Genomic DNA, 17561 nt, shown 5'->3' with positions numbered 1-17561 from the left:
AGTGGACTGTGTGGCTCTCCAGATAAACGGAATGCCTGACTTTGAGAGTTTATGATCTGGATATTGGGCATGACATGAATCTATATACAAAATAATTCATAGTGTATACATTTTTATTCTCTTTGGGAAGGTCTTGCTATTTTTTAGAAAGTTAAGCTTATTTCCTATGCATTGGAGATTGTTTTAATTGAATTAATACAGGAAATAGGCAAGCCATACCAGAGCAGGCCATTGAAATCTGCAGTATTTCAGAAGCTAAGCCAGGAGAATCATAGGTTCATAGCCAGCCTCAGCAACTTAGGCCCTTGCAACTTAGTGAGGCCCTGTTTCAAAATAAAAAATAAAATAGGTATAGAGGTATAGCTCAGAGGTAAAATGTCCCTGGGTTCAATCCCTAGCACCAAAAAGAAAGAGAAAAAGAAAAAGAAATAGGCAATAATAGAGTTGTATAAGGTGAGATTGTTGCAGGGTCTTTAAACATAAGACAGGGATTTTAACTCAAATCGGAGGAAGTGGGGAAGGGCAAAGCAGGATCTTTCAGGAGACAGCTGACATACAGTAGGTACTGCAGAGAATGAAATACAATGATGGCAACATATTTGTCTGCTCTACATACATGTCCTGTGGGCTTCTTATATTCAACCTGTCTAAACTAGTGTTTATAACCTCCCCGCCCTGAAACCTGATTCTCTTTCTGAATTTTTTACCTTCAACTCTTCCTTCTTACACATCAGTCATGTTGATTCTATTTCTGGGATGCATGTGCCTTCATTTCTTTCTATTTTAAAATGTTTTTTATATTGAAAATTGAACCCAAGGGCATTCTACCTCCAATTTCTACCCCCAGCCTTTTTTTTTTTTTATTTTGAAACAGGGTCTTTTTAAGTTGTTGGGAGTCTTGCTAAATTGCAGAGGTTGACATCAAACCTACAATCTTTCTATCTCGGCCTCCCAAGTACTGAGATTATGTGTGCCACCACACCTGGCTTCTTTTTTTTCTTAATCCTACTCTATATCCATCCCTCTTCTCACCCATCCAACAAACATCCTGCTGGTAGTTAATCGACCTCTGATTTTAAACACTTACTTACAAACCCAAAACCCTTATTCATTCCTTATTGTATACAAAATGATATTCAGAAGCTTTACCTTGCCTTAGAAATGTCCTGTGTTAATGTACTTTTTCCATCCTTCTCTCATTCTCTTCCTTTATCTAATTCTTTCATCCTTTCCCAGTGACCCTCTCTGTGCTTTTCCCCACTGCTCTGCATGTACTAATGATCACGTCTGTTTGCAATTCCTTGTTCCTCTTAACTGTCTTGCAAAGGTTCTGTTTCTGAGGTTCAGCTCAAATTTCAAACTTGCCTCGGTTATAGAGTAAGTACAACACAGTATGCATTGCACTAGGTACAAATATATAAGTGTTTCTTCTATGTTATGCTGTGGACTCTAGGAGAGTAACACTCTATTTCTTTTTGCCTAACATAAGATTGTGTGGGGACAATGCATGGGAAACTCTTGGTAGGACATTTGATGTCTCCTTTGTATTCAATAGTGTTCTAATGAGTAAATTGGCACTTTTTTGGTTTAATTTCAAGAAAAAGTTTCAACTGAATAATAGTGTGAAGACTTAATAATGGATTAAGTGGAAACTGATCAGTTAAGTCATGGCATAGTATAAAATTGTTCTATTTGACTAATCCTTGTTTTAGATTGTTTGGAGCTCTAGAAGTTTGGAAAAGGAGGAAAGAAATACAGATGGAAAAATTAGTTTGGTTGTTTTGTCAGGACTGGTGGGGAGCTGTGTATGCCTCAATATGAGAGTTTTCATGTTTCTTGAACTTTTATTCGCCTGAGATGGCATTATTTTTGTCATTTCCTTAGGCATTATATTTGTCAAGACTTCCATATATGAGCTTAGAATTTTTACCTGTTTATTAAATACTTGAGTGCCCAACCATAAGACTTCTATAACAGACAAATTCAGTAAAGTAGCAGGACACAAAATCAACTTATAAAATCAGTAGCCTTCCTATATACCAATAATTAAACAACTGAAAAATTAATTAGAAAAACAATTCCACTAACAATGGCCTCAAAAAAATAGAATAGCTAGAAGTAAACTTAACCAAGGAGACAAAAGACCTTTACAATTAAAATTATACAACACCGAAGATAGAAATCAAAGAAAAAATTAGAAGATGGAAAGAAATCCCAGGTTCTAGGATGGGAAGAATAAATATATATTTTTTAAATGGCCATGTTATTATGCCAGGCGTGGTGGCACATGCTTATCCCTGAGACAGGAGGATCGCACAGGTTCGAAGCCAGCTACTTAGTGAGACCCTGTTTCCAAATAAAATAAAAATAGGTCTGGAAGTATAGCCTGGAGGTAGAAAGCCTCTGGGTTCCACTCCCAGTACCACCAAAAAAAAAAAAATGGCCATGCTACCAAAAGTGGTCTACAGATTCAATGTAATTCCTATCAAAATACCAATGACATTCATCACAAAACTAGAAAAATAGCACTAAAATTCATATAGAAAAACAAGAGACACCCAATAGATACAGCTGAGGAAACAGGATATACATATGTAGAAGACCCATCACACCCTTCACAAAAATCAATCAACTAAAAATGGATCAAAAACCTATAAATTAGATCTGAAAATATAGGACCAATTCTGACATTTAGGCACAGGCAGAGACTTCCTCACTAAGACCCCTAGAGTTTAGGAAATAAAACCAAGAATCAAGAAACATGATGGCATCAAATCAAAAGGCTTCAATACTGTATAGAATATAATCAAGTGTGAGAAGAAAAAGCCTACATAATGGGAGAAAATCTTTGCCAGCCACTCTTCTGACAGGAATAATATCTAGAATATATGAGGAACTCAAAAAATATAACATCAAAGAAACAAATCGCCAAATCAGTAAATGAGTAATTGCACTAAAGAGATACTTCTCAAAAGAATACATACAAATAGCCAGCAAATATTTGAAAAAAATATTCAACATCCTTAGCAATCAGAGAAATGCAAATCAAAACTACACTGAGATTCCATCTCACTCCAGTTAGAATGACTCCACTTAGTCATCAAGAATATAAACAATAACATGCTGGTGATGATGTAAGAAAAAGTACTTTACACTGTTGGTGTGATTGTAAGTTAGTACAACTGCTAAGGAGAGCAGTATGGAGGTTTCTCAGAAAAACTAGAGTGGAATCACCATATGACCCAACTAGACCACTCCTCAGTATCTTTCCAAAAGAATTAAAATCTGAATACTATAGTGATACATGCGTACCCATGTATATAGCAGCACAGTGTACAATAACCAAGTTATGGAACCAGACTAGGCATCCTTCAACAGATGAATGGATAAATAAAATGTGGCATATACAAGCAATTGAATTTTACTCTGCTATATAGAACAAAATGATATAATTTGCAGGAAAATAGATGGAACTGGAGAATGTCATACTAGGTGAGATGAACCAGACTCAGAAAATCAAGGGGCACGTGTTTTCTGTCATATATGGAAGCTAGAGAGAAAAAGGAAAGAAAAGGGACCTCATGAAGTTTAGGAGGGAGACCAGTAAAGTGGTGGAAGGGAATTGGTGGAAGGAAGATGGGAGGTATGGGGAAGAAAACAGGCCAAATAATGTTGTGTATATATGAATGTATCACTATGAATCTGTCATGTATAGCAAGGGAGGAAGAGAATGAAAAGGGAGCTATGACAAAGGAAAAAGACTAAATAGTGGTATGAACATATATGTATGTATCACTGAGTCCCATTATCATGCACAATTACAATATACCACTAAATTTTGGAAAGAATTAAAATTAATTATGTTTAATGCTTGAGTGCCTACTCTGCACCAAACACAATGCTAGATATGTTGTATTAACATGAATAAGTAGTGTTTAGCCTTAGAAGTAATGAATGCCACAGGAGATCAGGCAAAAAGGACTATAATTCTTCCTGAAAAGTCAGAGTGACATTTAAAATTAGTTCTACTAGGAGAGTGATGCTGGAGAAGTCAAAATTGGAAGAATTTCAAGGAGAAGGAAGTGGTCAAAAATATTAAATACCAAATGCCAATGTTTAAAGTGTGTAGCTCTTTTGCATTCAATAAGGGCAAAATGGAGCACACAGAGTGTAGAGAGCAATGCCACTTGTTTTCTGCATACACAGAAGCAGAAGATGCCAGATGACTATTAGTGCTACTAAATCCTCAGTGCGGTAATACCTAACCATCTCTACTAAATGAGAAAGGAGGCAGGAGGGGAAGTTGCAACAGATACCTTTTTTAGGCGGTACTGGGAACTGAACCTAGAGGCATTCTACCTCCAAGCTACACCCCCAGCCTTATTTTTTATTCTTTATTTTAAAACAATGTCTCACTAAGTAGCTAAGGCTGACTTCCAGAACCAAAACCAATAATTATGTTTAGTTTGGGGGGATATCTTGCTCCTTACTTGAGCATGGCTCTATATTTGCATCAAGCAGCATGGCAGCGTTATAGTACCCTCTGCTAGAAAGACCCATAATGGAGAAGATCCTATAAAAAAATTAAAGATCTGGCTCAGAAAATGTCTGTCTGAACCTTTCAGATTACAAAAAAGAAACTTAAGTTTTAATAAGAATATTCATTTTCTTTTTCTTTCTTTTTTTTTTTTTTTTTTTTTTTGGTGGTACTAGGGGTGGAACCCAGAGGCTTTCTACCCCCGGGCTATACTCCCAGACCTTTTTTTTTTTTTAAAAACAGGGTCTCAGTAAGTAGCTGAGGCTGGCTTCGAACCTGTGCGATCCTCCTGTCTCAGCCTCCCAAGCGCAGGGGTTACAAGTGTGCACCACCACATCCGGCTTAGAATATTCATTTTCTTCATCAGTCATGATTCAGGAAGTTGGATAGATTTGGAGTATATGATACTCAGAACAAGCTCAGGAGATTAAGGAAGAACTTGCTAGGGTTGATTCATTTTCTTCTAATTTCCCAGATTTCTGAACTGATCTATTCAGTAACTGCTTAGATTTAGTCTGTTACTTTAGTGAAAACAAGTAATTTTTAGTGGTTTTAATTTTTAGAAACACCAGGAATTTAAAGGTGTGTGTGTGTGTGTGTGTGTGTGTGTGTGTGTGTGTGTGTTGATGAGGATTGAACTCAATGGCATTTTTTCTTTGAGCTACATAGAGCCCCAGCCCTATTTTTTATTTTGAAACAGGATATTGGATCTCACTACTCAATAAGTGTCTGGGCCTGGCCTCAAGTCTGTGATCTTCCAGTCTCAGCCTCCCAAGTACTGGGAATACACGTGTGTCCCACTACACACATCTGGTTTTCGTCTATTTTTCAAACAACTTTTCAAGGACTTTGGCAGCTTTCACATTTCATTGTTTTTTTCTAGCTTTCCATTTAGACCTCATAAGTAGTGTTAAGTTTGTGTTTAGATGAGACTTCCTTTAAGATGCTTAAACAATAGTAGTTATAAGATCAAACAGTTATGAATTCATATTCCACCCATAAGCAGAAGCACTTTTTGGCACTGGAGGCTGAGGACATTCTACCAGGGACATTCTATGTTCTATGTTTAAGCTATACTCTTATCCCTTTTAAGATTTAAGTTGTTTTTTTGGTTTTTTGGTTTTTTTGGTGGTACTGGGGAGTTCCTGGAAACCCTTCTACCTCCGGGCTACACTCTCAGACCTATTTTATATTTTTATTTGGAAACAGGGTCTCTTAAGGTCTCACTGGCTTCGAGCCTGCACAATTCTCCTGTCTCCACCTCCTAAGCACGGGGATTACAAGCATGCGCCACCACGCCCAGCAAGATTTTTTAAGTTTTGAAATAGGATCTCACTGAGTTGCTGAGATTGGTCTTAAACCTGCAATCCTCCTGTCTCAGCCTCAAAAATACTGAGGTTATAGGTATGCACCACTATGTCTGGCCAGAGGCATTCTTTTTGGGATTTTTTTGTTGCTGTTGTTTTGGGGATTGAACCCAGGGCCATTCTGCCTCTGAGCTACACCTCCAACATTGTTTGATTTTTATTTGGAAACAGGGTCTCACTAAGTTGCTGAGACTGTCCTTGAACCTGTGATCCTCCTGTTTCTTCCTCTCAAGTACTGGGATTACAGGCATGTGCCACCACGCTCAGCTCTTTTTTAGGAATTTTTAACAAATAAATTGTACAACAGATACTTCAGAGTCCACTGTCATGTTCAACTGTAGAGTGATAAATCTAGAGTTACGGAACATTTTGGGGGACTGAAAATTTGCCACAGTTGCACTGTCTTGCTTTTTGGTTTTCTACCAAAGATAGCGTTATTTGAAGCAAAACGAAAAGATTACTCTAACGTGAGCTGCTTCCACTATTTTTGGCTCATATCTCCTGTGAAAATATCCTAGATACTGTTTGCCTTTCTTTTTTGTTGGTTTTTTTTGTGTTTTGTTTTGTTTTGTTTTGGAAGTACTGGGGGTAGAACCCAGAGGCTTTCTACCTCCAGGCTATACTCCCAGACCTATTTTATGTTTTATTTGGAAACAGGGTCTCACTGAGTTGCTGAGGCCCTCACTTAGTAGCTGAGGCTGGCTTTGAACCTGTGTGATCCTTCTGTCTCAGCCTCCCAAGTGCAGGGATTACAAGCGTGCGCCACCACACTCAGCTCTGTTTGCCTTTCTATATGTGCTTTTGGCATTTTTTCTTTGCATTACAGGCTCAAGAACATGGCTTCTTTTTGTACCCTCCTTTGCATTCTGTGTGCATTTGACCTGTTTTCTTGAAAAAAGTGTCTCGAAAGAAGTTAAATATAGTGTATAGTACATGTAGAGTAGTTAAGCTGAACAAACTTAAGTTGTGAGCTTCTCCCTTGGTTCCATATAGTTCTATCCAGCCACTACATTCCATCTTTTCCCCAAAGGGCCTCTTTTTCTGTCTATACTAGAAATTGGTAACCTCATCTTTATTTTACTCCCCTATAGCTACTGAAAAACACATTTTTCCTTTTGTTCCTTAAGACTTTGCAAACTGAATTTCAGTTGTGGCCTAGTTCAGTTGACTGAGAAGCAAATATGTCCCAATCTCTGTATTTGAGCTAAATCTTAGTTCTTTGGGTTCCTAGTGTCTCTTCTCATGTGTGACTTAGTTCTTCTTTCATCTGTGTGTCAGCTCCTTAAGAGCTTCTGACAGTACTACATAGAGATGCCATGCAAATAATCTGTAATAGGACAGAACCTCTTCTGATTTCCCTAGTTTGGACCTGATAATTAATTATTGAGTTTTATTAAGGTCTACTGGCTAACCAACTGAGTAGATGAATAAAAGCATAAGTCAGTGAGGAAATTTTCACTTCTATTTAAATTAAGAACATGAAATTAGGATATTTACAGGGTGAGCTGAGAATTTACATTTATACTTATATTGGAGGTAGGAAATTAGTTCTTGACAGAATATCTGATTGATGGGTCAGCCCTTTTGGTGGTAGGTGAGGAGGTCTACCATCATTCTGGAAAAACGTATTCCTCTTAGGTTAGCTTTCATTTTCTCACATTTGAGGGAGCTCTGGTACAGTGCAGACATAATGATAAATGACAGCTGACAGTCATTCTGCTGAGGGACTAGTAGGGACTGTGGCACATTGGAAAGCAAATGTGTTCTGCAAAGGGCAATAATGGACATTACTTGAGTGCATGCAACTGATCCTTTGCTGTGATATTGGTAGTTGGTATAGGGGTCCATTTTCTAATTACTCTTGTCAAAAACTGGCCTTTTTTAATTTCCTGTATTAATTTTTAGTACTAGGGACAGAAAAAAGGACCCCACACATGCTCAAGTACTCTACTGCTGAGCTATAACCCCATCTCTTTTTTTCTTTTTTTTTTTTTTTGGTGGTACTGGGGTTCCTGGAAGCCCTTCTACCTCCAGGCTACACTCCCAGACCTATTTTATACTTTTTATTTGGAAACAGGGTCTCTTAAGCCAGCGCGGCTGGCTTCAACCCTGCGCGATCCTCATGTCTCCGCCTCCTAAGTGTGGAGATTACAACCATGTGCCACCATCCCCGGCTTCCCCGTCCCTTTTTAATTTTATTTTGAGACTGGGCACTCTGGAAATATTTATCAGTATGTTTTCCTCTTCTTTAAGTGAAACTGGCAATAAATGTAAGCTTTTACTCACTTACTTAAAAAATTTATGCTATATTGCTATAGTTGACTGGTTATTTACAAAATGGACTTATTTTGCCATAGCAGCTTAAAGCATTTATTTGTACAGATCCAGATTTATTAATTTACTTATTTATTTTCTTATTTATTTTTGTGGTGCTGGGGGGTGGAACCCAGGGGCTTTCTACCTCCGAGCTACATCCCCAGGCCTATTTTATAATTCTATTTTATTTTATTTATTTTATTTATTTTATTTATTTTTTGGTGGTACTGGGGGTGGAACCCAGAGGCTTTTTACCTCCGGGCCATACTCCCAGACCTTTTTTTAATATTTTATTTGGAAACAGGTCTCACTAAGTTGCTGAGAGCCTCACTAAGTATCTGAGGCTGGCTTTGAACCTGTGCGATCCTCCTGTCTCAGCTTCCCAAGTGCAGGAATTACAAGTGTGCACCACCACGCCTGGCCCATATCCGGATTTATAAGGAACAAAAAAAAGTTTTGATAAATTTTGTGCTTTCATTTTCCTTTTCATTCTCAAACCAAGACACAATTATTTTACACATTTACTAGAGTATTGCCAATATGCTTTCTGTTTTGTTTTGTTGCAGTACTGGGAATTGAACCCAGGGAGGGCCTTGACCATGGAAGGTATACTCTGCCACTTAGCTTCATGCCCTACCTTTTTTATTTTGAGTCAGGGTCTTGTTAATTTTCCCAAGCTGGCCTCAGAATTAGGATCTTTCTTCCTCAGCCTCCCTGGTAGCTGAGGTCACAGGCATGCACCATCATGACCATCCTCAATATGATTCGGAAATAATTTTTTATAACAAAGTTCTGCTGGGCATGATGGCACACGTTTGTAATCCCAGCATTTGGGAGGCTGAGACCAGGAGGATCATAGTTCATGGACTGCCTCAGCTAGTTAGTGAGAGCCTTTGCAACACAGTGAGACCCTCTTTCAAAATAAAGAATAAAAATAGGGCTGGGTGTGTAGCTCAGAGATAGAATGCCCTATTCTACCTATAGGTAGAATAGAATTATAGAATTATAGAATTATAGAATTATAATAGAATTGCTCTATTCTACCTATAGGTAATATTTGTAGAAGTAAAACTGCTGAATCATAAGATCAATACTCTTTAAAAAACTTTCTGATAAATAAGGCAAATTTCCTTCCAGAAATATATAATTTCCAGCAGTATACAAGAGTGTCTCCCTCACAGTATCTCTGGCAGTGTTGAGTTTAATAGTGTTTTAAATTTTTTATTGGTTCATTGTAATTATACATGACAGTGAGGTTTATAGTGATAATTTCATATATGCACATGACATTATGTAGTCTGTTTCCTTCCCCATGCCTCCCATTTTCTTTACCTCCCTTCTCTGCGTACATAATAGTGAGATTCATTCATGGATGCACATAACATTATTTCATCTGTGTTCTTACCCAAAGTACTCCTTTCCCTCCCTCCCTTTACCCTTTTCACTTGTATACTGGTCTCTCTAATTTTCATGAGGTTCCTTTTCTTTTTTTCTCTCTAGCTTCTGCATTTAAAAAATGTGCTATGCACACAGAGACATAAATAAGATGAATAAAGTTTTTAACAACACTTATTCTTTTTTCAGTTTTGCTCCCTGGGTTGAATATGTTTTCTTTTTTCAAAATGTATCTATTCAAACCCATTTCAGATATACTTTTAACATTAACTACTTGAATTAGAGTTCGTTTTTTACCATGAGAATATATTTCTTAATAAAATGGGATAATGTTGGTTTAGTAAGTTAAAACAATTAGGTTGACAAATAGTATTGTATAATTATATAGAAAAATATTCATATAAGCATTACAACACTATAGGGTGTTTCTACTCGGTGGTATGAGTGAATTTTCAAATGTTCTTTGTGCTCTTGTGTATTACAAAAATTTGTAAGTATGTTTTCTGATAAGAAGTGTAATTTATTAAAATAATAGAACCTCATAATTAAGCTGCAGCACAAATGCTTAACCTCCTTAGGAATTTATAAGCCATCCAAAAGCTTTTTGTGCTTGAAAATCTGAGACAGTATTTTTATAGTAATAATTTGAGTTTCTATATTTAAGGAAGTAGGGTATTTCTTGTATATTAATAATGAGTACCAGCTCTCATGTTTTCTGGAAAGTACTTGTATTAAGAGTATTTTTGTTTTTGACTTATGAGTAATTTTTCAAATGAGAGCTTGAATAATTTCACTGTTTGACTTGCTTAGAGAAATGTAAGAATTTTCATTGGAATTTTTATTAACCTCCTATACCAAAATTGCTTAGGGACCAAGTAACCTAAAAGTTAGGATGGCAAGTGTTTTATATGTTCCAATTAATAAAGAGTAATAAGAATTTAGAATAAGGTACCTAGCAACCAAGAAACAAATTAACAGATTTTTAGATTTACCTTGCTGTGAATTTATTTTGGTATGACATTTATAGCTTAGGAGATAGCCTCATTAAAAGTCCACTGGGTACAGTCCACTATGATATGTGAATTAAAAACCATTAACAGTCATTGTTATGTACATTTTCAAAAGTTATTTTCTGAATATAGACCATGAGCTAGTTTATAAGTATGAATTATTCAATAAATACCGAAGATAAAATATATTAAAATATGTTGAAAGAATCTGTTCCTTTATCTGTTTGCCTGAATTTATAATACAAGAGATAAGTAACATATTTTCACAGTATAATCAACACTACATCACACAATATTCTCAAAGCTTGGGGAATTAAAAAACTATTAATGATTTTATCATCTCTACTTCCCTTACTTTAAATTGATTTTTACCAATTTCCCAAATAGTATATAATTTTTTCCAAAAAATATTCATTGATTTGATAAGTAGAAATTTTAGGGAAAATGTTTTTGATATGAGACATTTTTCCCATTACTCATATCTAGGAAAATCTGGATTTCAAAATAAAGGTCTATTTCTTTTATAATATTATATACAGTTCACATTCCTGATTTACATAATTTCAAATATTCTCTTGACCAGAGTGAATAATAGATATCTACAACATTTCATTTATTTTATCAATGGTTAACATGGGCAAAATACCCCTAGATTAATGCTATTTACTTTATTTTTTGCAGAGAAATCAAGAAAAATAACATTGATTACAAAATTTTTCAGTAACCTGGTTTTCTTGACAGAAATTGATATGCCTTTAACCTGATATCACAGTCTTAGCAAAATCACATAATAATAATATTATTTTGTTGTTTTGCTCTAGATGTGTTCTTTGTGCCATTGTCCTGGAGCAACAATTGGTTGTGATGTGAAAACATGTCACAGGACATACCACTACCACTGTGCATTGCATGATAAAGCTCAAATACGAGAGAAACCTTCACAAGGAATTTACATGTAATTATTTAATTTCTCTTTAAGTTTTTTCATCATCATCATCAAGGATATTTTTTGTTTGTTTGTTTTGTTTTGTTTTGTTTTGTTTTATACTGGTGATCAAATCCAGGGGCATTCTACCTCCAAGATATACCTGCCAGCCTTTTAAAAAAAGTTTTTAATTTGAAACAGATTCTTGTTAGGTTGCTGAGTGTTTCACTACTTTGCTGAGTCTGGCCTCCTGCAATCCTCCTGTCTCAGCCCCCCAAGTACTGGAATTATAGGCATGCACCCATACGTCCATCTATAAAAGGGCATTTTTGTGAGGAATCTAATACTTAAAAGAAATGGTATAGGAAGTTTCAGGACAGCATTTTTTGAATCAAGCTTTTGAATGGGGTGAAGTGTGCTGCTCATTTTCTTCATTTGAAAAGTGACTTTAATTGATTTTACCAATTTAATAATTTGTATTTCTTCATTTTTGCATAGGGTTTATTGTCGAAAACACAAGAAAACTGCCCATAACTCTGAAGGTATGTCATTCAGCCAATTTGAAGAAGAAATTTAAGTAAAATATGAGTAATGGCCCTATATTACCTTTTACATAAGACACACTTTAGTATTAAATATATTTAGGAGGATTACAAAAAGCATTAAGATAAACTAACGTACAATAGTGCAAAAGATCTAAGTTTTTAAGAAAATATTAACCCAGTGTTCTTATATAGTATATGTTAGAATTTTATTTTCTCTTCAGGAAGAAATGATCCTAGAGATGACATGTTTCTATAAGGGAGATAATTAGAATTACCATTTAATCAGATATTAGAGATCATGTGCACTTGGATATTTTTTAGCCACCAGACTTTCTGTTAAGTTTTTTCTCAACATTAGTTCTCTTATCACTGATTTCATTTTCCACGGTTTCTGTTACCCCCCAGTCAACTTTGTTCTAAAAATTTTAAATGAGAAATTTCAGAAATAAATAATTTATAAGTTTCCCAAACATTTAAAGCCATGTATCATTATAGTTGTTTTATTTTATTATTGTTGCTCATCTCTTATTGTACTTAATTTATAAACTTTATTATATGTATGTATATATAGGCAAAAGTAGAATATACATAGGGTTTTGCACTACCCACGGTTTTAGGCATCCAGTAGCCATCTTAGACATAGCCCCCACTGGTAATTGGGGACTACTGTACTTTAAAAAATTACAGACATGTTTACAAATAGCCAAATTTAAAAAAGACTCCTTTAAAGTTATCTTATAACTTGTTTATACTTAAATTTATTTAAAACCAGGTTAATCATGTTTATATACAGTTCGCCAAATTGTACTTGGTATTTAAAAGGTATGGGAAAGTTCCCATGTTGAATTCTGACTTGTATTAAATCTTTTCAAACTGATGATTTTAATACTTTTACTACCAGTATACAAAGGTTTAGATTTAATCTGAGATTGTTCAATTCCTTCGTCTAGATTAGAGATTTTTAAAATTTTTGTTTGTTTCTGAGAACATGCTGCTTAAATTAAAATGGATTAAACACTGTTGTTTTAGGAAGTCATTTGTATTTTACAGACTTGCTAGTTATTGTTAACATATTAAAGTTGGCCCTTGTTGATCTCTTAGAACTTGGATTTTATTATATAAAATATCAATTTCACTTAAGAACTCCAGATTAAGACAAATACTTTAAATTTCTGGTTAAAACTGTAATCATATTATATACATGTGTTAAAATATGCTATACCCCATAAATATATGTATATATATTTATTATCAGTTAATCAAAAAAATTTTAAGAAATGTTTAAGGAGATGGAAATGCTGTCATGATTCATTACACACTGTTTATATATATTGAATTATCACACTGTGCCCCACAAATATGTATACTTAAAATAATAATTGAAAATAAAAATTAGACCAAACAACTGGCTATTATAGTCTAGCCTAGGACATTCATGATACCTATCTTTTCTTAGACTTTGCTTTTGGGTGCACCCAGGCTCAAACTGTAGTCAGAAATTATAAAGAAAACAAAATAGGCCTGAGTTCAGAACAGTGAAGTTAAAAAGTTAAACATTAAGAAATTTATCTTTAGCAAAAACTAGTCTAAGGTAAACATACTGGATAAATAAGAAAAAAATGCTTTTGAGGTAATGATGTGTGACTGGAAAACATTTTTAGTTCTTCTAGTTTTTTTTTTCATTTAATTCTAGCTCAAAAATATTTTGTGAAAGGTTACAAGTAGGGGCTGGGGTGTGTAACTTACTGTTAAAGAATCACAGGGCCCTATGTTCCATCCCCAGCACCCCACACCCAAAAAATAGCAAGCTTTCCAACCTTTTATTACTTCAGATTTTAAGTGGTCTAATAAAATAATAGTGGCCATATATGTTAACATCTGAGGACCGAGACTCATGATCTGATTAATAAAAGTATATTAGCATATTAGGGCGGGATATTTGTGGTATCTAAGAAGGATAATTAATATATATTGATAATCCTGCCAGCTCACATTTTATTTCTAGATTTCTGCAGCTGATAGCACCATCTAGTGTTCAAAAAAGTCAATGCAGATTATATAAAATAGAATAATTTTTAACTACCTTTTGCTCTGTGAAACTGTTTGTGTATGTGTGGTACTGGCTATTGAATTTTAGCATTCTACCTCTGGAATACACCCCATCCCTTTTTATTATTTTATTTTTATTTTTTGAAACAGGGCCTTGCTAGGTTGCTGAGAACCTCACTAATTTGCTGAGGCTGGTCTGGAACCTGTGATCCTCCTGTCTCATCCTCTTAAATTCTGGGATGACAGGCATGCACCACCATGCCTGAATCACTCTGAGAGACTGAACAGTGAAAGAGATCTGATTTCATAATTATCAGGGAAGGTTTTCTTTTAATGTAATTGGCATAACTACAGTTTTGAATTTGTGATAAAATTGATTTGATTTTGGGGTATAGTATATATTTCTATAAAATATTGGGTCTTTTTGTATCATTGCCATGTAAAGTGTGTTTATACTCATTGTAGTACTGAAAGCATAATTTTTACATTTTAAAAGTATCATAGAAGCCAGGCATGGTGGTGCATGCTTGTAATCCCAGTACTTGGGAGGCTAAGATGATTGTAAGTTTGAGGACATCCTTAGCAAGTAGTAATATTCTCATCAACCTAGCACAACTCTGTTTCAAAATAAAATTTTAAAAAGGGCTTGGGGTATAACTCGGAAAGAGAATGCCCCTGAGCTTAATCCCCAGTACCACAAAAAAAGTATCGCAGAGTATATATTGTAGTTTCATTTTTATCCCATTCATCTAGTTCAAACTTATTTTATATTGGGTGCTTTCATCAGAAATAAAAATTTTAGTTGTTTTCATAGGACACATATGTTCCACTTTATGATTGTGATTTATGAGGGGACTGTATTTCAGGGACTATCTTTGAGAATTATACTACGCTAATCTCTGGAGCAAAGAGGAACTCATACCTGTGGCAATTTCTTCATCATATGCTGCCTGTACCTCAATACTTATGATACTTGATGTATGATAAATTTTGTATACTTTAGTCTGTCACATTAGCTTTATATAATTATGGACTGTTAGGAAATATTAAAAATAACAACTTAATTTTCTAATCTTAAGTAAAATATTATTTAATACTAAATACTCAAAAACATGTCATCAGTTTTGCTTTGTAAAATAAATGGATCTAGGTAGGCGTCATAATGCACACTTGTAATCCCAGTACTTGGAAGGCTAAAACAGGAGGGTCACAGGTTCATGGCCAGCCTCTGCAGTTTGTGAGGCTCTCTGCAACTTAGTGAGACTCACAAACAATAAAATAGCGCTGTGGGTGTAGCCCTGAGGTAAAATGCCCCTGGGTTCAATCTCTAGTATGAAAGGAAGGAAGGAAGGGAGGGAGGAAATTAAAAAGAAAATAAATGGACTTTGAGTTTGCAGAAGCAATTATTTTCTTTAACCCATAGCCCAATGTATTGAACTTTGAAAGAAGTTTTGAGCTGTCGCTGTCTCGCTAGATTATTAAAATAGCAGTCCTAGGAACTACATGTGTATTTACTTATTAGTGGTGATGGCTTTAGACTGCCTGAAAAATGAGTTGAAATGTGCCAGAAAGCATTTCTGATTAAAATTTCTTCCCTATCAATGGTGGCATCTAACTGAGGACTGGGTCCCTCTGGAATTATACACAGTTTTGTAGATTTATTTCACTTACAATGTGTCAGTTGTCTTAAGTGATTGAGGATATAGGCGTAAACTAGATGAGTCTGTCCCCAAAGGATAAAGCCTACTTTACATTAAATAAAGCCTACATTAAATAAAGTCCCCAAAGGATAAAGCCTACATGCATTAAATACATACAGCATGAGTGAGAAATAATAGGGTACCATGAAAACTTGTTGAGGGATAGACCTATGAAGACATTTCATTAAATTAAGACTTAAATACTGGGTCATGGAAGCACACACTTGTAATCTGAGTGCTTGGGAGCTGAGACAGGAGGATTTCAGATTCAAGGACAGATTCAGTAACTTAGCGAGGCTCTCAGCAACCTAGCAAGAGACCCTGTTTCAAAATAAAGTATAAAAATAGGGCTGAGGGTGTAGCTTGGAGATAAGATACCCCTCAGTTCAGTTCTCAGTACAATACACAAAAAATTAAGACTTAAAATATTAAAGAGTACTGGGCATGGTGGTACATGCCTATATTCCTACTACTTGGGAGGTTGGGACAGGAGGATCACAGGTTTGAGGCTAGCCATAGCAACTTTGCACAGACTGTTTAAAACAATTTTTATTTTAACTTTATTTTAAAATAAAACAATTTTTAGGCTGAGAGTCTAGCTCAGAAGTAGAATTCCCCTTTGTTTAATCTCCAGCACCAAAAACAAAACAAAACATGGTTGAAAAAGCATTCTGTGAAAAAGGAACAGCATCTTTGAATACTCTGAATCAGGAAGAGACTTGGTGTCTTGAAGGGGTTGAGAGAATATTATAAAATTAAAGGACAGATAAAGTGTATGTGATGAGGTTGAAAAAAGAATGTATGGGCTAGATTGGTAAGGATTTTGGACAGTATCCAAAGGATGACAGGAGATGATATATGATTTTAAGCAGGGAGAATTGCCCATTGTTTGAATCCTGGTGAGTTATAATTGTAGGTTGAGCAGAAATATAAAAATATGAAAGAGTTTTTAAAGATAAAATTGGAAAGGTTAGGGGGTGGTGGATCCAATACAGGGATGAATGAAAATAGATAATGGAGATGACTCCAAGGTTTCTGGCATAAGTAGATGGATGGTTTATAGTGCCACTTATTTAGATAAGAGTAGAGTTGAAGAATGTTTATGGGGAAAGTTCATGAGTTAAGCTTTTAAAAATTCAAGTATGAAATGCCTATGAAATATCCAAGTGGGTCTTTCAGATAAATAGATGTATTACATGACTCTTTATTAGAGTAGAAACTTAAGGTAGTGATAAAAATCGGCTAAGTATAAGCTAGATCATTACATATCTATGAGTAGAGGTAAAAAGTCCCCTAATGAAAGACATCAGAAGAGAGGGCCTAGAATTGAGCCTTGAAGAATGTTAACAGTTAGAGGCTGGATATACAAGGAAGGGCCTAAAAATTAGAGGAATGACTAGAAAAGAAGGGGGAAAGTCAGGTTAGTGTAAAAACCTAGTGCCAAGGGAAGGAAGGAAGTAGTTCCAGAAGGAACCAAATGGTCCACATGTAATGCTATTGAAAATGTATCCATTGGATTTAGTGACAGTCCAGCTATTGGTAACTTTAGAGAGTACTTTTGGTGGAAGAGTAGAGGCAGAAGCCATATTGATGTGCACCTGAGAGCAAATGAGAGGTGAGGACTTATAATTGCATTTCTTACAGGTAATCTAAAATCCTCACATAGTGAACAGTACTTCTTTCATTTTCTTGCAAATGACATATTTTTTCTTCTTTA

At 35.2% G+C, this 17561-nt stretch overlaps 1 protein-coding gene across 2 annotated transcripts in view; it reads left to right on the top strand.

The window, feature by feature from the left end:
- Positions 1 to 17561, top strand: part of PHF6 (PHD finger protein 6) — a gene marked incomplete at both ends in the record, with an annotated part of 48203 nt that overhangs the window by 5749 nt on the left and 24893 nt on the right. For both annotated transcript variants that reach the window (XM_080718775.1, XM_080718776.1), the window contains 2 exons: positions 11447 to 11580; positions 12049 to 12092. In XM_080718775.1, the coding sequence (XP_080574901.1) occupies positions 11447 to 11580; positions 12049 to 12092 (178 nt within the window). The remainder of the gene's footprint in view (positions 1 to 11446; positions 11581 to 12048; positions 12093 to 17561) is intronic.

Source organism: Muscardinus avellanarius, assembly GCF_963383645.1.
Source record: "Muscardinus avellanarius genome assembly, chromosome: X".
NCBI classification, from domain to species: domain Eukaryota; kingdom Metazoa; phylum Chordata; class Mammalia; order Rodentia; family Gliridae; genus Muscardinus; species Muscardinus avellanarius.
This window is presented reverse-complemented; position numbering and strand designations above follow the sequence as displayed.